Raw genomic sequence first — 25,509 nt, 5'->3', positions numbered from 1 at the left:
AACCAAGATTAATTGTGAAATTTAACAGGATGGCATAAAAGGGACAAACATGACCTCTATGAGGGTTGTACACATAGTTGCTCTATTTCCAAACTAACAACTCAGGTCCTCACCCGCAGGTAGGCACCCCTTTCTTCCTCCAAAATGAGATACAGAATAGCACCAGCCTTCTGGTAGCTTCCACATTTAAAGAGACAAACACACAGAGGCAGAGAAGGGTGAGAAGAACCACAGTACAAAATGTAAAAAAAAAAAAGTGGCCAAAGAATCGATAGCAAACTCATCTCTGTCTCCAGATTAATGGCTTGACTGAAAGAAATCGGGGGGGGGGTCCTTGGGGAAGGAGAGAGGGAGGAGGGTGATTGCAGAAGTTGGCAGGTGAACCACTGAGACTGGAACCGAGCTCTGGGTGGGCAGAGCCGAGCGGCAGCCAGAGCCGAGCGGCAGGCAGAGCTGAGAGGGGTCCCCAGAGGGGGCTCTGGCTCCATCCTGGGCTCAGGGGAGAGGTCCGTGCCGGGCCCCCACGAAGTGCAGCGGGGAGGGGGCTCTGGAAGGGGCGCAGCCGCGCCCCTCCTCTGCTTCATATGCTCCCGAGGATCTGTGTGCACCAGCGTGGGGGGCTGGGGGAGGGGACAACACGCAGGCATCTCAGAGAGCAGGAGAGCCACATGCTTGTGGGAAAGGAGGCTGGGGGGTGTGAACACCGACAACTAACCCTCTCAGCTCTGCAGAGCAAGTGCCTGCAGAGGGACGGTGAGCCAGGCCAGGGCGCCTGCTGCTCTAGCTTCTCTGTGGGCCCTCCCTACGCCAACCTTGCCTCTGCCTCCTGGCCTGGGCAGCTGGCCATGGCTGCACAAGCCATGGCTGGAGGAAGGGGAGAGGGCAGCCCCCAGCCCAGACCCTCTTGGTCCCACCTGAAGACCTGGCGGGTGGGAGGACTGGCCCCGTCAACCCCACAGAGCTTGGCCATGACCACAGCGGTTCACATGGACTTCAAGGGCCAGGCCCCAGGCGCAGCTCCTCCTCGTGTGCTTGGTCAGCCTGGGCTGGGTGTGCAGCACTCAGCAGACGTGGAATTTGCCCTGAGTCGGGAGCTGTCTGGCCCCAGAGCTGCGTGCCCGGGGGGGACTCACAGGAGTAGTTCTCTGTTGGCACTGGGCTGGGGTTGGGACTGGGAGACAGGGAGAGGCTGGGGGGTCCAGAACCATCGGGAGTGGCTGGCCCCCCCGCTGGCTGGACGGGGCGGGGGCAGAGAGGTAGCCTGGCTCTCTGCAGGTCCTCCTGGGGTCTGTGTGCCCGCAGCTGAGTGCAGGTGGGCTGGCAGCTGGCCTGGAGCTGCGGGGCTGCTGGGGAGCTGCTCAGCCTGCTGGGAGACAGGGCCAGAGGCTGCGCACTCAGAATCCTTAGATCCTGGGGGCCATCCTCCCCCAGGCCAGGGGGCCTGTGTGGCCCAGAACTCTGCTGGCCTGTCTGTGGGCTGCCCGGGAAAGGGGCCCGGGAGGGAGAGGCAGGTCTCCTGGTGGCACACGGGCTGGAGGGAGGCCAGAGGCCTGGGCTCATGGCCTGGAAGGGGAAGGGAGAGAAGATGCTTGCCACTGGTTGCCCTGGTGCCACAGGGGCTGGGGGCTCTCGGGACGAAGCATGAGGCCTGTGGCCAGGACACCCCTGGCCTCTTCTCGGCATTGCCACTGGGGAACTGAACCTTCCGCTTGTGGCCAACAAGTGCCAGGTCTGGGCCAGAGGAGAGTTCAGCAAAGCCAGAGCTGGTCAGCAGGCACTGGTAGGCAGGGCTCCTGGACACTGGTGTCTCTCGGGGGTCCACAAAGACATCAGCCGACCCTCCTGGCTCCTGGTGGCTTGCTATTGGTCCAGGTATCTTGCCAGCCTCCACAGGTTCAGCTGGTGCTTTCATGCCGCCCACTGTCCCGTCGTACTCTGAGGCACCTGGGGCCTGGTGATCGTCTTCTTTCCTCCTCCTGGGAGATGCTGCCCTGAGACAGGAGGGCTGGCTGGGAGGCGGAATCTCAGGACACAGAGGGTCACAATCGGAAGCCAAGGAGCCTGGCTGCCTGTGGGGATAAAAGAACCCAGCGGGCCATACATAGCGTTCAACTCCAGAGCAAGTGGCAAGCTGGGGTCCTCCCTGGCTGAGGCTGGGGCTGAGGGCAGAGTGGGGGCCTTCTGTGTTTTGCTTGTGCTGAAGACAGCTGGCCATTCTGGGTCCCTGTGAGAGGCCTGTTCTTGGCTCTGTGGCCTGTGCTCGGGGCTGGCCAGAGGAACAGGTTAGAGGCTGTTCCATTTATTAACTTCACACAGGAGGCTGTGCCCTTTGGTGGCTAGAGAAAGCAGCACAGGTCCTGGCTGTCCAACCTGAGCACAGGGAGGCTGCCCGGGGTGGAGACTTGGGGTGGGAGGTGAAGCCACAGCTCCTTGGTGGGCAGCAGGGGGAAGCTGGGGCTCAGAGGGCCCTGGGCTTCTGCTGAAGCCCCTGCAGTCCTTCCTGGGGGTAAAACGTCTAGAGCAGCAGAAATATCCTCTGCTTCACCCACCTGGGAAGGACCCAGGAATCCCCCTCCCCACTTCTAGAAGGCCAGAAAGGCATAGGACCAGGCACATGCCAGGAAACAGCAGCTGAACTGCTCCTCCTGTGCCCCCAACTGTGGCGATGCCCGGGCGTTAAAAAGGGAGCCACACTCTATCCTGACCTGATCAGCTGGAGGTCACAAATGGAGGTCTTCCCCCATCCCAACACCCCCGAACAAACAGGACAGAAGATGGCGGGAAAGAGAGGGAAGGAAGGAGTAAGAAAGGGAAGGGACGCCATAGCCTGGTCCCTGCTGCCGCCAACCTGAGGGTCCTTCCCACCTCAGGGCGGTCGTGCCCGCCACCCGTGGCAGGGCGGCACGGTGGCGCTCACCCGGGGAGGCTGGCCTGGAAGGGGATGTCCGAAAAGCTGTGGCTCAGCTGGGCGATGATCTGATCCACTTCGGCGTACGGGTGGGCTTCCAGGGCAAAGCCCCGGTGCTGGGGGCTCTGAAGATGCTGCCCAGGGTGAGAGGAGGCAGGGGCATTAGACCAGACCAGGGCAGGAGACAAGCGGACCAGGTGGGAGAGACCGGGTGGGGCGGGCGGCCTCAGGACAGGCTGGGAGCTGCTGCGTGTGGTGGGGAAGGAGCTCACCCCGCGCAGCTCCTCGAAGGCCTCTTGGCAGCACTCGCAGTACCCCTGCCTCCTCCTGGGCACCGTGCAGGCGGCCGATCGCCGGCTTGGCTCCTGGTCCCTGGCTTCTCTGGGGAGGGGACAGGGTGGGGGAAAGCGGTCACTGCTGGGGCCCTCAGAGTGGGAACTGCTGCTCCGGGGCCTGGAGCCCAGACCAGGGCGGGGATGGGCCGAAATGGCCAGAGCCGGGCAGGCACGGGCTGGCCTAGCCTACACTTGGCATCAGGAGAGGCAGCAATGAAGGCGAGGCCCCCCTGTGAGTACCCGTCCTGAGCTCTGTCCTGTCCCTGCCCACACATCTCAGACCACACGTGAGGACGGCTGACGAGTGGCAGCAAGGACCCCTGAGGACGTTCCAGCTCTGCGTGCACAGCCAAACCCACGCTCGTTTGACCCGCACGGCTGCACCTTCGCTGAGGACTTCCACATCTTTCTCGAACCTGACCTCTCCTCTGAATTTCAGTCCTCTATTTTTTTTTGAGTTTTTTTTTTAAACTGAAGTATAGTTCATTTGCAATGTTGTGTTAGTTTCTGCTGTATAGCAAAGTGATTCAGTTTATATATATATGTGTATTTTTTCTTTTTCATACTCTTTTCCATTATGGTTTATTATAGGATAGTGAATATAGTTGCCTGTGCTATACAGTAGGACCTTCTTGTTTATCTATTTTATACACAGTAGTTTGAATCTGTTAATCCCAAACTCCTAAATTATCCCTCCTCCACCCCCTTCCCCCTTTGGTAACTGTAAGTTTGTTTTCTATGTCTGTGAGTCTGTTTCTATTTTGTAAATAAATTCATTTGTATTATCTTTTAGACTCAGTATATAAGTGTTATCATATGGTATTTGTCTTTCTCTACCTGATTTACTTCACTTGTATGATAATCTCTAGGTCTGCCTATGTTGCTGCAAATGGCATTATTTCAGTGTCTTTTATGGCTGAGCAGTATTCGTGTGTGTGTGTGTGTGTGTGTGTGTGTGTGTGTGTGTGTGTGTGTGTGTGTGTGTGTGTGTGTGTGTGTGTGTGTGTGTGTGTGTGTGTGTGTGTGTGTGTGTGTGTGTGTGTGTGTGTACACCACATCTTTAGCCATTCATCTGTCGATGGCCATTTAGGTTGCTTCCATGTCTTGGGACTGATGGATCATATGGCATCAAAACTAAAACTCTATTTTTAGTTTTTAAGGAACCTCCATACTGTTTTCCATAGTGGCTGCACCAATTTACATTCCCACCAACAGTGTAGGAGGGTTCCCTTCCCTCCACACCCTCTCCAGCATTTACTATTTGTAGTCAGTCCTGCATTTTTAACAGCCTGTAGGGTATTGGTATTTGGCTGTCTCAGCAAACTCAACGGGTCCAAAATATTCCCCTAAGGACTTTCTAAGTATGACACAAAACCCAGGAAACAGAAAAAAAGCTGAAAAACTACATGCAATTTAAAAAAAGATATGCATGGCAGAAAACATAAGAAATGTTAAAACACAAACCATAAACTGGGGAGGATATTTATAACTAATAACATAGCAAGGGGCTCATTTCCCTGAAACACAAAGGGCTCCTTACAAATCAGTAAGTGATCAATAACTGAAAAGAAAAATGGGCAAAGGATATGAAAAAGGTTTACACAAAAAGAAATTCAAATGATCAAACATAGGAAAACATACTTAAGCTCATTCATAAAAAGAAAAAAAATTAAAATTACAATTACACTGAGATACGGTTTTTAATCTATAAGATTGGCCGAAGTCAACAGGTCTGACAGCTCACAGTATTAGCCAAGGGGATGGGGAAACGGGCTCTGGTCCAGTGCGGGTGACAGTGTACCCTGGCATCACCTGCACGAAAAGCAATTTGGCCGCATTTCTCAAAATTACAAATGTAAGCACCCTTTGACCTGGCATTTCCACTTTTAGGAATTTATCCTGCAAATATACTTGAACAGTCATAAATTTACTCTGAAGAAGACTACTCACCGCAGCACTGTTTATGATAGCCAAAGACTGGAAATCATCTACGTGTCTGTTAAATAAAATACGGTAAATCCATACCATGGGATACCCTGCAGCCATTAAAGGGAATGAAGATGCTTTTTAGGTACTAATAGAAATTAATCTAAGATATATTAAGTGGAGAAGCAAGATCCAGCACAGGGAAGAATACTGTGACAAGAGGGAACAAAGGGTCACAATGTGCTTCTTCCCATAAACTCTCTCTGGAGAGAGACTCACAGTCTAGAGATTGGTGTAGAATATAGGTTTTTCACTTTAAACCCTTTGTAACTCTTGAATTTTGAACCAAAATATAACAATTTTAAAATTTTAAAAAAATTTCACATTTCCTCCCACAGATTTTCTATGCTCACCCCCAGAACGCTGGGCTACCCCCTCTCCGTTCCTCACATCTGGTCACCAAAGCTTCACTGCTTCACTGTCTTCCCTTTACAACCTGTCGGCTCCTCTGCCATCCCCAGGCCGTCCCAGGCCGAGCACCCCGCCCAGGCCCAGCCCGGGCGGCCTCATGACTTCCTCTCTGCTGTCCCCTGCACCTTCTGGGAAAGGGATGAAAGGCACCTGGACTTCACCCCAGCCTGTTCCTGCCTTCCTCTGCTTTCCACCTACTGCCACGTTCCCTTTCTGTTTTTCTTACCATTAGCACTGTTTCCTGACCACGTGGCCCTTGTCTGCTGGTGGAAGCCACGGGTCCTCCTTGGCCCTGGGGACCCTCGGGCTGAACATCTGCCTTCTATTCTCCTGGTCTGTAAACTAACCCTGTGGCCCACAGGTTAGAAAGGGGCTGAGAAGGTGTCCAGGCCATCACCCGAACCGCCTTCCTTCTGTGATCTGGTCAGTGAAGGGTCAAACTCTCACCCATCGGCAGAGTAGGAATACCGACCAGCCTACAAGCCACCCTGGACCACATGGTGAGGCAGGTCCCCCAGATCCCCTGCCCCCATGTTTAGCCCAAAAGACCTCGAACTTTGATGTGCACTAAAATCACATGGGGAGCCCATGAACATGCAGGTTTGGAGGCTCCATCGCCAGAGACTGTGATTCTATGAGTGTAGAGTCCAGGACCCTGCATTTTTAAAGGGATCCCAGGGGACTCTGATGAAGGTGGTCTATAATCCGAGTTTCAGAAACCGGCCTCTTGCCCTCTGGACACAAATCAAATTCTTCAGTATGGATGGAGAGCACCAAATAAAACGGATGAACACTCCTGGTGTCTCTCTTCTCTGGGCTAAGTTCCCGGAATAGACCTCGCCTAAGGAGCTAACACATGGCCATTCCCAAACCTGACCAGCAGGCCCCTGACGGGGAGGACTTTGGCCTGGAACCAGCTCTTGGTACTCAGGAACCAGAAAGACCCACCTGGTATGGTGCGAGCTGCCCGGAGTCGTCGGGGCCTCAAAGGGACTTGCGTCTTTGGGTCCCAGAAAAGAAATTTCAGGAAAGGATTTAAACTGATGGTGGAAAGGACGAAACTTCCTGAAACACAGAAAACTTCCACTTTGACTACAGTGGGCAAGTGGAAAGGGTGGGGAAGGGGGGCTGGGCCCAGCTCCCAAGAATTCCACTCTCACCTGCCCAACTTTTAAATTCTAGAACAATGCTCTCATCTGCCTTACTAGGTTAGATTCATGTTTTAAAGTAACACTCTTCCTGTCGATTTTCCAAGACTGTTTACACGTACTGCCTCCCCTGAATCCTGTAACCTCTGAGCTGAGCGGGACAGTGGTGTTACCCTGTTTTACACAAGAGGAAACGAAGCCCAAAAGGTTTTGTGACTTGCCCAAGGGCTCACGACCTGTAAGTGGCCAAGTCCAGATGGGAAGCCACGTCTCCCAACTCCTGATCTAGTTCCTCCCATCTTTCCATTTTGTTTCTCGATCTTCAAGTGACCTCTGAGGACTCTAGCCTGGCAGAATCTAAATGCAAGGATGTTTAAACCAGAACAGTGATCTTCCTGTTCCACGAAGAGCAACATCTTTGCTCTGGGCTGGTCCTTTGTACTATCTGAGGGGTGGCGCTCTGAAAGGAAAAGACAGGCACAGTGAAGGTTCTGGATAGTCAGACCTATACTGAGTGGTTTGGGGGGTTGGCTTCAAGTTGCTCCGATTCAGGAGACTTTCAGAGCCAGATGTAGCGATCTGTGGATACTCAGCAAACCCTGGGCTCACCGTGTTGGGTTGCAGTGGCCAGTGCTCCAGAGGAGAGCAGGCCCTGGGTTGCTGGGTGGCACAGTAAGAGCCCCATGGCCTCAGGAGTGAATTAACAAATGAGTCTTCTCGGGGACTTCCCTGGTGGTCCAGTGGTTAAGACCCAGTGCTTCCACTGCAGGGGGCTCGGGTTCGATCCCTGGTCGGGGAACTAAGATCCCACAAGCCATGCGGCACAGCCAAAAAAAAAAGTCTTCTTGGACCCTGAAGGAGAAGGAGGCGCCCTTCACAGCCCTGGTACCCGCCTTTCGCCTCCTCCATGTTTCTTTGTTCCTGCTTAGGAGCCTGGAAAGTTGAGTTTGGTGTGGCTACGTTGGGCTTTGAAGACCGCCTGCTTTAGAACCACACGTAAAAAAGGATTGTGAGAAAGCTCAGCTCCACTTGGATCTTGCCTACGATGCCAGAGGCACACAAACCCATGTACCCTGCTCCGGTTAACAGTGACATGGCCTGTGCATGCCATGTGCAGAGATACTGAGGCCCTGGCGGTGTCTCCGCCACTGCGTTGGAGTCATGACTACTTGACTTAGCTGGTTCTGAAGGGGCTGAGTGTGAAGGACGTGCCTCCTGGCCCACTGGAACAGCAGACGAGAGGGCCTCCTTCCATCCCTGTGTTCTTTCTACTGGCTTTCGAGCTGCCAGAGCCAACTCTGTACTGTGTGCCAGTGCCATCTGGAGGAAGGGCAGGCAGGCCAGCAGGCTCCTGGGGCTGGGTCTTTTTTTTTTTAAAGGTAATTATTATTATTATTATTATTATTTTTAAAGAAGATGTTGGGGGTAGGAGTTATTAATTAATTAATTTATTTTTGCTGTGTTGGGTCTTCGTTTCTGTGTGAGGGCTTTCTCTAGTTGTGGCAAGCGGGGGCCACTCTTCATCGCAGTGCGCGGGCCTCTCACTGTCGCGGCCTCTCTTGTTGCGGAGCACAGGCTCCAGACGCGCAGGCTCAGTAGTTGTGGCTCATGGGCCTAGTTGCTCCGCAGCATGTGGGATCCTCCCAGACCAGGGCTCGAACCCATGTCCCCTGCACTGTCAGGTAGATTCTCAACCACTGCGCCACCGGGGAAGCCCTGGGGCTGGGTCTTTAGCTGGCCCACCTGAGCTGAGGGACACAGAGAATTCTGGTGCAGGAGTCGCTGCTGGGTACATGTGGGCTTTTTCTCTTTTAAAAAACTTCTTGGGTTAATTCTAGATTCTCACAGACTCTGATCTAGTTTCTATGGAAGAGTCAGTGGTAACCCAGGTGGCTAACAGCTCATCAGGTTATCATCGATGTGACCTTCCTGCTCTAGGTAAGAAGGGGCCCTCATCGGGGACAAACAGGGCAGAGTGGAGAGGGCGCCAGGCTGGATGTGGATTCTAGCTTTGGGCTAAGATTCATTAGGAAAGTGGCCGTGTTCACGTCCCTTAATTTCTCTGACCTCAGTTTCCCCACTGGGAAGAGGATGGACTCTCCTCATGCCAGTTTTACCCAGGGCTGTCACAAGATAACATGTACCAGGAAAGGGTTTTACACAGCCAAACAGAAAGGCTTCATCAAGTACAAGGTGGTCTGACAAGGGAACCCCAATATCACCCCAGAGATCTTCCCTTCATCCAAGACTGTACGAGCACTAATACCAGCAAGGATCCGGTGTTATGTGTCAGTGCACATGTGGGGGGAAACGAGGGGCAAAACTGAGCCCGGATGGGACACCACGGACTCATAAAAGCAGAGCATTAAAAGGAGGGAATTCACACACAGGACCATTAACCTCTGACTCATGACCAAGAGGAGTGCCTGAGAGGCACGGTGCCTCCTGAGAGGCACGGTGTGAGACTTTTCCATGACAGAGGGGACAAAGGGGCTTCCGGGGAAGACAAAAGTTCAGGGTTGAGGGGCTCCATGTCCCCATGGCAGCTTGGGGCCCCCGAGTACCTCTCCTCCATGTGCGTCTGGTGGCCCACTCACCTGCTCTCATCTTCGACTTTGAGGAACGGTGCCTTCAGTCTGGCCACTGGAAGGAAGAGTGCGCCCGTTAGCCATCTGTCTGCTCCGGTGCGGGGCCTGAGCTCTACGTGCAGGAAATGTTCAGGGAGGTGAGGCTCTGCCAAAGCCTAAAAGGCTCTTGGAGCTGGAACACTCGCCGCCCCGAGGTGCACCTTTCCATTTGCAGAGCGAGGCACCCACTCCTAATTCCTCCAGCCTCTACCTGGGAGAGAGGCAGCAACTCGTGGGGGGAGAGGCTGCGGGGTGCCCGGGGTCCTAGGTGTGCCCGCCCTCAGACTCCTGCGTGTGGGGGCTGCAGGCTGTCAACCTCGACCATCAGAAACTTGGCTGCGTGGGAGAAACCTAGCCCCTGTTGGTTTCTGCTAAAAGCCTCAGCTCCTTCAGCTCCTTTACTCCTGGTGTCTCAGAATCCCAGGGGCCCTGAGAACAGCTCCTAGACAGAATTCTCCATGAGGATCCTGGTTTTTTTTTAAGGGGAGGAGCAGTGAGGAAGGGAGCTGAAGAGTGTTTCGAGGTCTTGGCAGAAGGACAGTAAAAAAATATCAAAAGTGAAATCTGGTTCCTGAAAAAACAGGGCAAAGGGGTGCTGAGAAGACAAATTTGGAGTCAATTAATCAAGAGGTTCATCCCCTACTAGCTGCCTATCTGCACAGTTTACAGACTCTCTTAGGCATTATAAACCACTTCCACGCTCCCACAATGACCAGAAGTCCTGTCAAAGGGGCAGCCAAGGCACTGGAAGCCTGGGAAGAACTAGCAGCCACCAAATCCCCAAAGAGGCTGGCCCCTCTCAGCTCCCAGACCCGCTCCAGGCCACCAGTGCCCAAACAGATGCAGCCTTTCTCCTTGTGCAGCAGCAGCTCCCATTAATTACTTTTTGGGGCAACTTCTCGTCTTTCTAATTAACTGAGACAGTAATTAAAATCAATTCCCCTACAGATTTCCTTGAATTTCAAACGTGAGAGGTGCCAAGTGACTTTTCTTAGCTCCTGTTTGTGCACGAATAAATGCCACTTAAAGAGCATCTTTGGGAGAAACATCCAGGGGGAGAAACTCTCCTGGTGTCCAAGAGGAGCTGGGAGCCGGGCCTATCAATCTGCCTGTTTGTCAATTTCAGGGAGTCTGGCATTTCTGAAAGTGGTAGGCAGCTGCCAAAGTGCCCACCCCAAACCGCTCCTGAATCAGAAGGAAAAGGATGCTGAACTTCGATCAATGACCAGGAACAGCCAGAGGATGCAGGAGCCAGAGCGACCGCCTGAGGTCTTGGCTCTAAAGAGAAGGCCCGGCCCAGCAGCCCGGGACTTGCTTGTGGAGGCCTCTCTCCCACCACTCTCCTCTCCAAAGCTCAGGCCCCGGAAACATGATGGGGCAACACAATCTGGACTTGCTTCCTGCCGCAGAAAAGTGAGCAGATGCCGCCACAGAGGGAGTCGTGGGGAAGCATTCAGGGAGGGAGGGATGGCGATTAAACGAGGAAGAGCTATCACACTGACCTTTCCGCGTTCTTGACTCTGCTGGACACGTTCCCTAAATGGAAAGGGAAAATAGGTTAAGGATGTGAGGCAGCCGGGGGGGGGGGGGGGCTGGGTCGAGGAACTGGGCCCAGTGAGCCGAGTTGCCACCAGTCTGCCCCACTTAGCTTCCTGCCCACGGCTGGACTGTGAGCTGGAGCAGACCTGAGCACCACGGCTCCCTCCACCTCCCCGGGGACTTGAAGTGTGGTTGAATCTCAACGGCAGCTGACTTTGTACAGGGAATGCAAGGCAGAGCAAAGAGCAAGGGCTAGGGGGCCGACGTGCGGAGTTCCCACTTAACTCTCTGGATGTGGCACAGATGAAATTCCAGCAGGTAACAGTCCTGATGCAGAGTAGGTGCTTGCTAACGGCAGCCTGTATTTTCTAGGCATGGCTGCCATTTCAGGGAAGCTGATAGGAAAAGGGTGAAGACAGCGCCTCTTGCTTACCGTGCCCTATCTTGCATACCCTGACTGTGTTTGTCAAAACCAACTTTTAGGGGACTTCCGTGGTGGCGCGGTGGTTAAGAATCCGCCTGCCGATGCAGGGGACACAGGTTTGAGCCCTGGTCCGGGAAGATCCCACATGCTGAGGAGCAACTAAGGCCGTGCGCCACAACTACTGAGCCTGTGCTCTAGAACCCTCAAGTCACAACTACTGAGCCCATGTGCCACAACTACTGAAGCCCGTGAGCCTAGAGCCCGTGCTCCACAACAAGAGAAGCCACTGCGATAAGAAGCCTGTGCACCACTATGAAGAATAGCCCCCGCTTGCTGCAACTAGAGAAAACCTGCATGCAGCAACGAAGGCCCATGCAGCCAAAAATAAATAAATAAACTAAACTAAAAAAACCCCCAACTTTTAGGCCAAGGTCAAACAAAGATAATATTAAAAACCAAATGGAACAAATTTTTAAAAATCAGTTAAAGAGTTGGGAGGGTGCAGATAGGATGAGAGATCCAACGGCTCCATGACTGTCTGCGCCTCTGGGCCTGAGGAGGTTCCAGATTCTCCTCCAGGCCACACTGCCGGGGCAAACACAGCCCGAAGAAGCCTGCCACCTGCCCTCACCTATTAGCAGATTGCACCCAGAACTTGCTCCGAAAGAATCCCAAGTAACTACAAAAGAGATTATTAAGCGAACAAAGCAAAGTAAAAATACTGTGTATTCGCGTAAAAGGGGGGAATTTTGACGTATCTGCTTGTAGATGCTTGGAGTCCTGGAAGGACACTTGAGAAACTGTGCGCATTGTGGACCTCAGGCAGGGAGCTCGGTGGCTGGGGAGCAGAAGTTGGAGGGGAACGAGACTTTCATTGTATACTTTTCCCAAATCCGAGCAATGTAAATCTATTTAGCAGCGGCAGCAAGACCCTAAAGATGCCCAAACCAGAGGGGGTGGGGCGAGGGGTGTCGAGGCTGAGCGCGCCATCTGGTTTGGATGTGGTTCTGCTCCTGGGTATTAGGCCCTGGATGGACCTGTAGGGCTTAATTTTTCCTCGGATTCAGGCTGGGTGAATACACCGTGGCTTTAAATCAGCCCAGCTCTCTTGATGTGGTACACATCAATTTCTAACTCCAGCAAAGGAAGGAAAAGCCAAACAAGAATTTGGAATATGGCAGCTATTTCCAACACCATCACCCCGCTGCCGCCACCCGTGCAATCTGTAGGCTCATCCCCCGGCCAAGAGCCATCCCCAGAAGGGCAGCCTGGCCAGCAGGCCATGAGTGTTTGTTTTATCCAGGCCAGGACTACCCGCAGGCAGTCCACAGCCCAGGCTGCAATGAATGCCTCAGTGTAGCATGGGGGATGCGCAGGTAGCACAGGGAGGAGAGAAGACAGGGCAACGCAGGGCTGTGAGCACCAGGGACGAGCTGACCGAGGCCGAGCTCCTCTCGGTCAAGGCCAGAAGGAGGTGGCTGGAGTGGGTCATGGGTTTACCAGCGTTGTCACAGACTTTACCGTTGCCCTTCAGTTCAGGGGAATGACCTACCTCTGGCTTCTTTGGCCCTTGTTTCTTCACACATGGCGCGTCAAGAGACAGCTGCTGCACATGCATCATCATTTCTGTGGAGGAAACAGAGGGCTGCGGCCAAAGGCTTCCTCTCCTCGTTTCCCCACCACAGCCCCATCTTGGGGCTGGGGGACTAAACTTCTCACCCGGCCTGGCTCACTGGATCACACCAGCCTTGCCTGCCACCTTCTGGCTACGTGTCATCTCTGCACCTGCTGATAATAAAAGAGAGGACTGGGTCCTCTATCCCTGGAAAAGTACCTAAGCTGGCTTGGAGCACTGAATACAAGTCTTGAACAGGAGGTGCCTTATGACCCATAAAGAGCTTTAAGGTACTACTGAAGAGCGGCTTCTGTGGGGGAGACCAAGCCATGGCAGTTACTCAGATGCACCCTTAGGTGGCAGACCCAGCACGGGCTACACATGCTGCAGCTTCTCTAATACACGGAAGGCAGGAAATTAGATCAGGTCAGAAATGACTGGTTTTCCAGTGGCGATGGAACCCCCCAGCATCCCAGACCAGGATCTTCCCCAGCACAGTTCCCTACCACCCGCACCCCGCCACTGACCACAGATCTAGGGCTGGATCTGGACCATCCCCCTTCAATGGGTCAGAGAAAATACCCCAGACTCAAAGTGCAGCTGCCGATTCAAGACAGCTGTTCTCATGTAAATTTATTATAACCTGCAAACAGGGGGTTATAGTGTGAGGCAACCGTAGAGGAAAGAAAGAACATGAAATTCAGTTGAGCCAAAATAGGTGGGAATGTGAGCCACACTATTCACTCCTGGTGAGACTATGGATAATTTACTTAATCCATTCTCTGAGGCTCAATTCCTTCATCTGTACAATGGGCAGAAGACTGCGACTCCTAGCACGGCGTAAACACCTGATAAGGGGTCATGGATACTAGGATCTGTTTCTGCTTTGTAAAACAGGATCATCCCTCCAGCTGAGGAGGGCTGTCGCATGGGTGACACGAAGCAGCGTCTCCCAGCACCCGCGCTCTGCTATAGCTACTGCTGCTCTGCACGCCCCCACCTGAGCAGAGCAACACAGTAAGCAACTGAGTACATTTGGCTTCAACCAGTACACGACTCTGGTCCCCATCACAGCCGAGGTTCCCAGACAAAGTCGGCAACCCTCCCCTCCGCAGGCCCCGGGCAGGAAAGGTACCATCCACGTGGAGAATCCGCACCCCCCAGGAGCGGGCGTTGCTCAGGAGGCTGCTGCCGCGCCCGCCACCGCCTCCGCCGCTGCTGCCCTAGAAAGACAAGCCAGGTCAGGCAGGAGCATGCAACCCCCCAAGGCCTGACCATCAGGGGACAGGCTAGCCTGGCTTCTGGGAGCTCCGGGTCATCCATGTGCAGGGTTGTTGCTGGGGGGGCGGACAGGGGCGAGAGCACAGAGCCTGGACAATTGACCCCAACCCCTGGGAAGACCCTGTCCTCCGCACGGGCTGGCCACATCGGGAGGGCACGGACTGCTGATCTGCCTATAGACTCTGCTCCGGCCACCTTGGGACCAGAAGGACACAATAAACACCGGTGACAGTCACCATCATGGAGCAGGAAACTACGCTGGCTGCCCGAGTCCGGCGACACCACCCTCCCGCGTCGCAGCCACAGCCAAGGCACCCATTGATGGCACCTGATCTACTCCATTGCAAGGTCACCTTAACTCCTCCTCCTACCACTTCACTGTAATGGCCCTGGATTCCCACAAAAAGGATAAACAGCTACTTGTGAAAGCCGTACAAAGTCTGACACATGCCACAGCGTTTCTCCCAAGTTCTCTTGGGAGGCCCTGGAGTTGGAAAGACCATGGAGTCAAATCCTGGCTCCACCACCTCCACCCTGGGTGACTCTGGGCAGATTACTGAACTTCTCTGAGCCCCACTTCCTCGTTTGTAAGGAGAAAATCTCGACAATTCTACACGTCTGCCCGGGTGTGCCTTTTGTGTTAGTGCTTCAGAAGAGCCTCCGGAGGCAAGGCTAACTCTGTCCCTGTGCCAGAGACACCGGCCTCCAGCCTGTCCCCCTCAGCTCACCTGGTTTCTGATGGCCTTCTGCAGGAGCTCCTTCCCTCTGCTCAGAGGCACCTGGCGGAAGAGAAGAGCAATGGGGGCAGCTGTGGAGACCACCTGTGCACAAACAGATGTTTCCACGGGAGCTGGCAAGGACGTCTGGGAGTCACATCCCTCGGAGAGGTGAGAGCAGTGACAGCTGAGGAGTGGCAGAAGTGAGAGCCCGGAGAACCTTTCAGAGGTAAAGGTAAAGCCACGCTCAAGTTCAGGTCACCCACAGGGAGCTGCAGCCCAGGCAGCTTGGAGCCTGGTGAAGGGCATTCTGAATTCACCCAAGATCAAGCGTTACAAATGTCCTGAGACCTCGCCTGAAGAGCCCGTGCTCCCCAGCAGACAAGCTTCGGCCAACCCAGCAAGCCCTCTCTGGTTTACAGAGGACTCTCTTACTGTTTCTAAACCTCAGACTCTGAAGTCCCAGAAAAAGTGAACGTTTATCACAGAAGGGAGGGCATGGGGATAGCATGTCGCTGAGGTGTGTGGATCCAGAGCTATGATAAGATAGTTTCAGCCCCCGAATTCAAATATGAGATTAAAATAAACCAGATGAAACTAAAACCAGAAACTGCCGAAGCGGGCTCGCCGAGGTCTACTTCCTTCGTTTATCGGACACACACTTCCTGCCCCATGGGTTCTTACCGAGTCCACAGCTTTCTGTGCGGGGCTGGCACGGCTGCCTTTTGGGTTGGCTACGGACAGTGTTTCCACTGTGACTTCGCTGGGGCTGGGGCAGCCTCTGTGACTTGTCCCGCTGCTCTCGGCCTTCGCCTCCCTGCGGCTGGACACGATGTAACTTACTTCTTTGCTCAGAAACCCCTCAATTACCTGAAACCAGATCACAGAGGTGGCTAAAACCCAAAAGGCAGAAGTAGAATCATCAATATCGAGAGGTAAGGGAAGGAAATCTTGGCTGCCAGAAGTTCTAGAATCAATGTCTTTAAATAGACCAAATGTAGTTCAGTGCCAGGCCCCCAAGAAGCATCATCCTGAAATACAACAGGGTTTATAACACAGGTTCTTGTCTCCAGAACTGCAGCTCCTCCTGACCCAGCAGCAGAAGCCCGGAGGCTCTGAGTATCTGACTAGTTTGAGTTTGCATGGAGTGAGAGCACACCAAAGTGATCGGAGAAGTTTAGAGCTTGGCTAAGCCATGATTTTGCTGTGAAGATACACTGGGACATCCAGACGCTGCATCGGTAATCTTGACCACCCTACCAAAAGGAGCCTGAAACAAAAATGGGTTTTGGCTATGACTCAGCTGCCTAAATATCTGCTCATCCTACCTGTGAGCCCATCATGGCACTAAGAGGGTCTGACTCATCTTGCATCCCAAGAACCCAACACAGTGCCGGAAACACAATGACAAAACTCATGTCTGTGGGAAGAAGAAAAGATGGAAATAAGCAGTAGTGAGCTGGCAAATGCTTACTGACTAACTCTCTGGGTGAAAAAACCTGCTTTGTAGCATTTGCCGATTTCTGTGGGGTAAAATACTACTGTGGCTGATTTCAAGTTAGCCAGATGACATCAATGAATGTGGAACTGGAAAGAGATGGTAACAATTGGTTCTCGTGAGCCAGTAGCTGCCAGCTCCAGCACACCTGCGAAAGTAAGGATGGATGGTCTCTCTGAAGTGTGACCGGATGAGAAAACTGACACTTAGGTTTAAAAAAAAAAGTTTATGTTCCTCAAAAAGCTAAACATGGATTACCACATGACCCGGCAATTCCGCTCCGATTCCAATTCCAATTCCAATTTCAACAGAATTGAAAACAGGGACTCGAATGGATGCTTGTTCACCAATGTTCACTGCAGCATTATTCATAATAGCTAAAAAGCAGAAACAACCCGAGTGTCCATCAATGGATGAATGGATAAGCAAAATGTGGTCTATCCATACAATGAGCATTATTCAGCCATGAGAAAGAAATGAAGCTCTGATCTATTCTACAACATGGGTGAACCTTGAAAACTTTATGCTAAAGTGTAATAAGCCAGACACAAAAGGACAAACATCAGTCATTCCACTGATATGAGGTATCTAGAATGGGCAAATGCAGAAACATAATGTAGATTTGCATTACGGGGGCTAGGGGGAGGTGCAATGGGAAGTTACTGCTTAAAGGTTACAGAGTTTCTGTTTGGGGTGAAAAAAGTTTTGGAAACAGATAGTGATGGTTATACAACAGGATGAATGTAATTAATGCCAATGAACCTAAAAGAATGAATTTATAAATGGTTAAAAAGGCATATTTTATGTCATATACATTTTATCACAATTTTAAAAAATCTTTAAAGCTATGGCTTGAAGGAGTGTGTCTATCTTCTGTAATATGGCAAAAAGATAGATGATTTCAGGGCCACACATTCCTCCCATCCCAACAAACCCACTCCTTTGACTTTGCTGTTCCTCTCATCAGGAGATGGAGCCTATTTGTCCACTCCCTTGAATTGGACTCCTTTTGACCAACAGAATGTGATGAAAGTAATACGTGTGAGTTCTACAGCCTAGGCCTCAAGAGACCTTATAGCTTCTCCCTTCATCTTCTGGGAAAGTTGCCCTAAGACCACCTTGTAAATTAGCTGGTCTAGCTCACTGTATGTACATATGATGGTGTATATACATATGATGTATGTAAGACACTTCTCATACAATATATGAGAAGTCACATAGAGGCAGCCAGCACCAACTGCCAGCTGTGTGAGTGAGGTCATCTTTGGTCCTTCCAGCCCAGCTGACCCTGCAGCCGAATGCAGCTGCAGGTGTGAGCCCTTATGAAAGCAGCAGAGAAACCACTCAGCCAGTACACAGAACAGAGAGAAACAATAAATTGGTTTAAGCCCAAGTTCTGGCGTGGTTTCTTACACAGCAAAGCCTAAATGAAAGAACAGACTGAAAGTTCAACATGTAATTTTGGGCCGGTTTGGGTGTATAATCCTCATCCTGTCCATCCCCATTGCTGAGTTTTTACATCCCTGAGTTTCCACATCCTTGAGTTTCCATTCGTTTGATGGCAAAGAGCCTCTGCATTCTGTTCCTATTCATGCAATTTCCCCAGTTACCTGACTCTTTTGGGCCAAGTGTTACCATCCTATTTTCTAAACACAGAAATAGCCCTGTCAACCCCTTACGAAAAGTACTGTATCATGTGCTCTAGAAAATATTGTAATGGACTCAGATACAGCAAATGCTTTTTTCCCAAAGTTGTTCATCACAGTACTATTTATAAGAGCTAAAGTTTAGAAATAATCTAAATGCCCATAGGTTAACTGTTAAATAAATTAATAATCCACTCAAAAGGATATTATATACCCATTACAAATGTCCATGAGGGGTAAGAATGATAGGAAAGTGCTAATGCTTTAAGGTTATGGGCAAAAAGTTGGCAATCAAAAATGTATTCATGATCATAGCTACACAGAAAATAAGCATTAAATAAAATAAAGTAGATGAGTGGTTATACAGGGCTGGGAGTGTTGAGGGAAATGGGGAGTGACTGATGATAGGCGTGGGTTTTTTGGGGGGGCTGATGAAAATGTTCTAGAATTGACTGTGTAATCACACAGTTTGCACATCTCTGTGAATATACTAAGAACCATTGAACTGTATATTTTAAATGGGTGAATTGTATGGTATGTGAATTATATCTCAATAAAGCCACGAGAAAGAGAGAAAGAAAGGGGAAGGGAAGGGGAGGGGAGGGGAGGGGAGGGAAGGGGAGGGAAGGGAAGGGAAAGAAGAAAAGAATCCACAAGAAAATAAATCTATCACAGTGATGGTTGTTACTTGAACAGTTCCATGTTCTCCAAAGTCTCTAGAATGAACAGATATTACTTTTCCAATTAGGGAACAAATTTAACTTTATTTTTTTTTTATTTTTATTTTTTTTATTTTTGCGGTATGCGGGCCTCTCACTGTTGTGGCCTCTCCCGTTGCGGAGCACAGGCTCCGGATGCGCAGGCCCAGCGGCCATGGCTCACGGGCCCAGCCGCTCCGCGGCATATGGGATCCTCCCAGACCGGGGCACGAACCCGTATCCCCTGCATCGGCAGGCGGACTCTCAACCACTGCGCCACCAGGGAGGCCCTAACTTTATTTTTAAAAAATGGTTTATACTTAAATTGCTTTGGAAAATGTAGTGATACCCCTGAAAATACCTGGAGGTCACAGATATAATCCCTCTCCAGCTCTTGCCCTACAATGCGCAAAGGCACATGGTACCACAGGAGAGAAGCAGGTTACATACCCCACCCAGCTGCTGGATGGCCCCCGTCAAAAACTGGAGGTTCTTGCCAGCGGGCAGATCCAAGTAAAAGGACTTTCCAGAAAAGGGCTGCCTCCCAGCATCTGGTGAGCTCTTCTGGCATTTTCCCAGACAACTGGAAACTCCTAGCTGAACCCCTAGAAAACAACAACAAAGGGGAGCAAAGTGAGAAGCCTGAGGTAAGAGAGAGTCCTGCGGGTCAATCAGCCCTCACAAACAGCCCCTGCATGGCACCTGGCCAGGCCTCGGGCAACCGTCCACCAAGGTGGACGCGAGATTTGTGTTCCTGTCCTCAGGAAGCCCAGATGCAGAGAAACCCAACCCTCATACATGGATGGTGGGAATGTAAAATGGTGCAGCCACTTTAGAAAACAGTGTGGCAGTTTCTCAAAAGGTTAAGTATAGAGTTAACACGAAACCCAGCAATTCCACTCCTAGGCATACCCCCAGGAGAAATGAAAACATACTTCCAAATAAAACTTGCGCAAGAATGTTCACAGCAGCATTATTCATTTTGGCCCCCAAGTGGAAACAATTCAAATGTAAATAAAATGGTAAGCAAAATGTGGTCTATCCATACAATGGAATATTATTTGGCAATAAAAACGAATGAACTATGGACACAGGCTACAGCAACAGGCTACAGTTCTGAACCTCAGAAATACGCTGAGTGAGAAAAGCCTGACACAAAAGACCACGTACTGTAAATTACATTTTTATGAAATGTTCAGAAAAGGAAAATATATAGAGACAGAAGTTAGATTAGTGGCTGCTTAGGGCTGGGGGTGGGGATGAGGAGTGTTTGCAAACTGGCATGAGGTTCTTTCTGGGGTGATGGAAATGTTCTGCAATTAGATTGTTGTGTTCATTGCACAACTCTGTAAATTACCTAAAAAGCATTGCAACTGTACATTTACAACAAATGAATTTTACAGTATGTAAATTATAACTCAATAAAGCTAAAAAAAACCCCACCTCGGGCCTCCCTGGTGGCGCAGTGGTTGAGAGTCCGCCTGCCGATGCAGGGGATACGGGTTCGTGCCCCGGTCTGGGAGGATCCCATATGCCGCGGAGCGGCTGGGCCCGTGAGCCATGGCCGCTGGGCCTGCGCATCCGGAGCCTGTGCTCCGCAACGGGGGAGGCCACAACAGTGAGAGGCCCGCATACCGCAAAAAAAAGAAAAAAAAAAAAACAAAAAAAACAAACAAACAAACAAAAAAAACCCACCTCAATGAACATACCTTTGAGAATTGTGCATTTCATTGTATACACATTTTACATTAAAAGGAAAAAAAATACAAACAAATATGGAATTCTGGTCAATGAAATGCATGCTGAGTTATTATAATGTCTACAAATTATTTGAAGTGTATCAAAATAAGATGGATAGATATGTGATAAAACAAATGTATTAAAATGTCAGTCATAGGGAATTCCCAGTGGTTAGGACTCGGTGCTTTCACTGCCAGGGCCCAGGTTCATTCCCTGGTCAGGGAACTAAGATCCCAAGACCCGCGTGGTGTGGCCAAAAAAACAACAAGACAAAACAAACAAACAAAAACCCAAAACACATACACACACACACAACAAATAAAATGTCAATGGTGGGCTTCCCTGGTGGCGCGCAGTGCTTGAGAGTCCGCCTGTCGATGCAGGGGACACGGGTTCGTGCCCCGGTCCGGGAAGATCCCACATGCCGTGGAGCGGCTGGGCCCGTGAGCCATGGCCGCTGAGCCTGCGCATCCGGAGGCTGTGCTCCGCAACGGGAGAGGCCACAACAGTGAGAGGCCCGCGTACCGCAAAAAAAAAAAAAGCATCATCAAACATTAGCTCACACTCCAACATTAAAAAACACACAAAGAAAACAAACCATCATGGATAAGAATCAGCAGAAATTAAAGACAGCAAGATTGGATCCCCAAGAGCTTCAAACAGAATGATCAGACATAGACTATAAAATAAGTATTTAAATTATTAAATACTTTAATTTTATTAAAATAAGTATTTACAATGCTGGGGGAAAATAAACGTCAACTTTGAATTTTACATCTGATTAAATAAAGAATGAGGGTAAACTAAACACATTTTTTAAACAAAAGCCCAAAGTTTATCATCAACCAATTATTACTAAAGGACTTCTAAAAGGTATACTTTGGGAAGCAGGAAACTGAACCCAGAAGGAAGGACTGAAATGTCCCCAAACTGGTAAAAATATGTATAAATCTAAACAATCACTGACTGTGTAAAACAATCATGACGACTAATTCGGAGGTAAAAAGGAGAGACAATAATAACAACAGTATTGTTGCTGGACAGCAATCATGCTGGATGGGGTAGGGGTGGTTCAGAGCACATGGGGTCTAGGCCCTTGCAGTCAAGTGTTCAGGAGGAGGGTGGAAATACTGACAACATCAGACTTTGCCACAGCACAGTGGAAGCTAAAAGATGAAATGTCTTCAAAACTCTGAGAGAAAACTATTTCCAGTCTAGACCTTTATGTGGCATAAAGAATTGTCATACCTACAAGGTCTCAAAAAATTTGTCACATACCCTTTCTCAGGAAGCTATACTAGAAGATGTACTCGACCAAAATGAGGATGTAAACAAACAGAGAGGAAAACACGGAATTTAGAACACAGGGAACCCTACAGAGGAAAGCGGCAAAGGGAATTCCACAGAATGATGAAGGGAGATCCTAGGATGGAATCAGTGCAACAGGCCTAGTGCACAGCTGGACCAGACTGTAGTACTAAGACAAATGGTCTCAGGAGGTATGTCCCCCAGACAAAGAAGAAACTGATTCTCTGATGAGCTTGAAAGTATTGAGAGAAGGTTTATATTTTTGGCAAAGAGTTTAGACATGAATTAGTGATCCATACACAGAAAACAAAGCTAATTTCAGTTTGCTACATGGCTCAGCTAATATCATCATAATGTAAATACAAAAATGACAACAGAAATTACTACATATATATTGGGGGAATGGGAGGAGGGAAATGTGTATGTGTTTATGTGTGGTGTAGAGGAGAGGGGCCCAGAAAAACCTCTTTATCCTCTATGTCAGAAAGTCAATAGATATAATTTAAAATTGAAAACAACAAAAGCAGTATGAGCATGCTATTTAGAAATAAGAAGGTAAATACTAGAAGAAATAGCTAAAAGAGCATAAATGGTTGTACCCTAGGGAGTGGGAATCAGGAGTTATGAAAGGAGGAGCAACTCCCATTCGTGTGTGTGTGTGTGTGTGTGTGTGTGTGTGTGTGTGTGTGAGAGAGAGAGAGAGAGAGAGAGAGAGAGATATACCTTGGCCTTTTAAACTGTGCAAGCATAGGGACTTCCCTGGTGGTGCGGTGCTTAAGAGTCCGCCTGCCAATGCAGGGGACATGGGTTCGAGCCCTGGTCCGGGAAGATCCCACATGCCGAGGAGCAACTAAGCCCGCATGCCACAACTATTGAGCCTGCGCTCCAGAGCCCGCGAGCCACAACTACTCAAGCCTGTGCACCTAGTGCCTGTGATCCGCAACAAGAGAAGCCACTGCAGTGAGAAGCCCTCGCACCGCAATGAAGAGTAGCCCCTGCTCGTCCCAACTAGAGAAAGCCTGCGTGCAGCAACAAAGACCCAACGCAGCCAAATATAAATAATAACTAAATAAATTTAAAAAAATAAAAATAAAAAATAAACTGTGTAAGCATAAAACTGTAATTTTTGCTTTCATTTCTCATCATTTTATTTTTATGAAAACTAAAACCCTCCAAAATTCACACATGGTTATGGTATAGTGAATTTTAAGAACAAATATAAAGAGAATAATCTAAAATCTTCTACAGAAAAAAGCAGGTCACAAACTAAGGAACAAGAATCGGATTGACATCAATTTTCAACAGCACCTACTTCTTGCAAGAAGAAACCACTGTCATTTTTCAATGTGTTGAAGGAAAAAAAACTTTGACTCAAGAATTTTAATACAAGGGTGAAATAAACATGTTCTCAGGCATACAAGCCTCAGAAAGTTTATCACATAAAGCCCCCTTTTGAAAACACTCTTGGAGAAAGTTCATCAGCAAAAAGAGAAATGGATCCAGAAGAAAGCAACAAGACATGGGAAGGGAGAGTAAATAATTTAGTGAGGTGTATCACTGTTTAAAAGGCAACAAACAAATGGCATATCTGTAACAATCCAGAACTCAAACTAGGTGATGCTAAGAGGGGAGAAGGCAGTACTGAGGGAAGTGACTACATGCTAAAATATATCTAATTGGGTGGGGCCGTTTACGTTTATCTATAACTTTAAGAATTTTATGGTAAAAATAACCATGAATACGGGTTTTATAAGTTAATAATTAGCAAGTCTTCTAATCTTATTCATAATATCTGACTGAAAGCTCTTGTTTGACCTTTATCATGAATTCCTAAATGATCCATGACATCTCTCAACACATACTCCACTCCCCCACTCCCCCTCCACCACATAAAGTAGTTAGAAAACCCTAAGAGAGCTAACATTTCTCGGCCTTTTCTTCCCAAGACACTCTGGGGCAGGAGTTGCAACTGTGACCTCGCATCCCTAGGTTTGACCTGTTTGTTACCCACCTAGGTCCGGAGCCCGGAGCCTACTCTCAGCCATTGAACTCTCCAGTTCAAGGCAATCGTTGCCTGAAAAAGAAGGACAAAACAGCAGCTGAACCACCTTCACTAGCCTTCGACCTTCCATCATCCCCTCCTCCCGCCTCCCAAACCCCGCACAATTCCCACCGAGGGTCCCGGGAACCCCAAGACTCAACTCCATCCCAACCCATGTCCCCTCTCCACTCCCGCGCCTCCTTCTAGGCTCTTATCCCTCAGTCCCTCCGCCCCCTTTCACACTCTGCTCCCTCAACTCCCGTGGCCTCTTGGCTACCCCTTGCCTTACATTTCAATTCCCGTGCCTCCCTCCAGGCTCTTGTCCCCCCAGTCCCTCTGCCCCCTCTAGACCTCTATCCCCTCTATTCCTGTGACCCCTTCCCGGTCCCTCTACTCTCCCCAGCTCCCGGACCTATCTGCTCCCCAATTCCTGTGCCCACTTCCCAACCCCGTACCCTTCTTTAACTCTTAGGACCCTTTCCGCTTGCTTCTCACCCCTGCTTCCCCTTCCCGGCATCCGTACCCTTTCCCGGCTCCCTCTTCAAATTCTCGGCTCTTTCTCGGCCTCCGTACTCCGCCGCCGTATCACATTCGCGGGTTCCATGAGCTCTTTCAGCCTCCCGTGCACCGGCTGTTCCTCTGCAACTATAACATCATTCTCTACGCGCCCTGGGCCGCGGCTTCGGTTTAAATTTCCTGTCGTCTCCGCCTCTAAAATTACGTAAGAGCTGCGAGACTGCCCTACGGGGGCCCTGGGAGGACAATATTAACTCAGCAAACCTTCCCCCCCACCCCCACCCCTTCCCCTTCGTTTTCCGCTCTGTTCTCTATTTCTGTCTCTTCATGCCTCGGCTTTTCATAGGCTGGAGATATTTTGAGTCTTAATAGCCAGCAAGCTGGAGACTAGCAGTAGCATCTTAGTGATTCTTCACACTAAGCTAGTTTGAAATTCCTAGGAGTTCAATAATAAATAACAAAATAAGCCTAACGCTTATAGTTTACATAAGGATTTCACGTACACACAATTTCATCTTCACATCTTTTGTCTCCCTTTTTCCACTTATCCACCCCCACCCAAAAAAAAATTCTCAAAAGTGGTGTCTCCATTCCTCACTTCCCATCTTTTCTTCAACTCACCCAATTAGAGTTTGATCCTCACCCCTCCACTTACCAACTGTGACTTGCATTTTCCCCAATCCTATCTGACTTATAGAACATTGAAACAGACTACTCCCTCCTGCTTGAAACACTTTCTTCCTTTTGCTTCCATTTCTACCCATTTCCATCTTACCTCAATGGCTCCTCCTCAACCTCCTTTGCTGGATCCAAAGCCACTTCCATTTAAAAATGTGGGTGTAGGCCAAGGCTTTAGCCCTTAACCCTCAGCCCTCTTCTCTTCCCTATTAACACTTTCTCCCAAGGAGATCTCTTCCAACTCCATGGCCTTACAATTCAGCTCTATGCTAACGCCCAAGTTCTGACATCTCCCCAGATCTCCAGACATATATTCAAGTACCTACTAGACATTTCCATTTAGGTGTAAAATAGGCATCTCAGGCTTAACATGTTTAACACTTGTTCCAGCCCC

At 49.9% G+C, this 25,509-nt stretch overlaps 1 protein-coding gene across 3 annotated transcripts; it reads right to left on the bottom strand.

Annotated features, from left to right (window-relative positions):
- DBF4B (DBF4B-CDC7 kinase regulatory subunit) lies at positions 1-25,509 on the bottom strand. 3 transcript variants are annotated; one of them, XM_082605103.1, is made up of 14 exons: positions 25,213-25,509; positions 24,445-24,632; positions 23,892-23,954; positions 19,283-19,437; positions 15,675-15,860; positions 15,003-15,053; positions 14,129-14,216; positions 12,931-13,004; positions 10,918-10,951; positions 9,386-9,488; positions 6,589-6,705; positions 3,181-3,289; positions 2,918-3,042; positions 1-2,069 (listed from the first exon to the last, which is right to left on the bottom strand). In XM_082605103.1, the coding sequence occupies exons 3-14, from the start codon at positions 23,923-23,925 to the stop codon at positions 1,130-1,132; spliced, it is 2,016 nt and encodes a 671-aa protein (XP_082461229.1). In that variant the 5' UTR covers positions 23,926-23,954; positions 24,445-24,632; positions 25,213-25,509; the 3' UTR covers positions 1-1,129. The 3 variants fall into 3 exon arrangements, with proteins under 3 accessions (XP_082461229.1, XP_082461231.1, XP_082461230.1); XM_082605105.1 differs by having other exon boundaries at positions 9,386-9,431; XM_082605104.1 differs by lacking the exon at positions 25,213-25,509 and having other exon boundaries at positions 24,445-24,711.

The sequence above is a fragment of the Mesoplodon mirus genome, assembly GCF_964341445.2.
Source record: "Mesoplodon mirus genome assembly, chromosome: 18".
Lineage (NCBI taxonomy): Eukaryota > Metazoa > Chordata > Mammalia > Artiodactyla > Ziphiidae > Mesoplodon > Mesoplodon mirus.
Note: the sequence above shows the minus strand (reverse complement) of the source record. Positions and strands in the feature narration are given on the sequence as shown.

Excerpts from the sequence above, each read along its gene's own strand:
- DBF4B (XM_082605103.1), bottom strand. The coding sequence starts at position 23,925 with ATGGCTGAGAGTAGGCTCCGGGCTCCGGACCTAG. Across the intron at positions 19,438-23,891 it reads GCTCCGGGCTCCGGACCTAG|GGGTTCAGCTAGGAGTTTCC; the intron begins GTGGGTAACAAA and ends GTTGTTTTCTAG. Across the intron at positions 15,054-15,674 it reads CACAGAAAGCTGTGGACTCG|GTGCCTCTGAGCAGAGGGAA; the intron begins GTAAGAACCCAT and ends CTCTTCCGCCAG.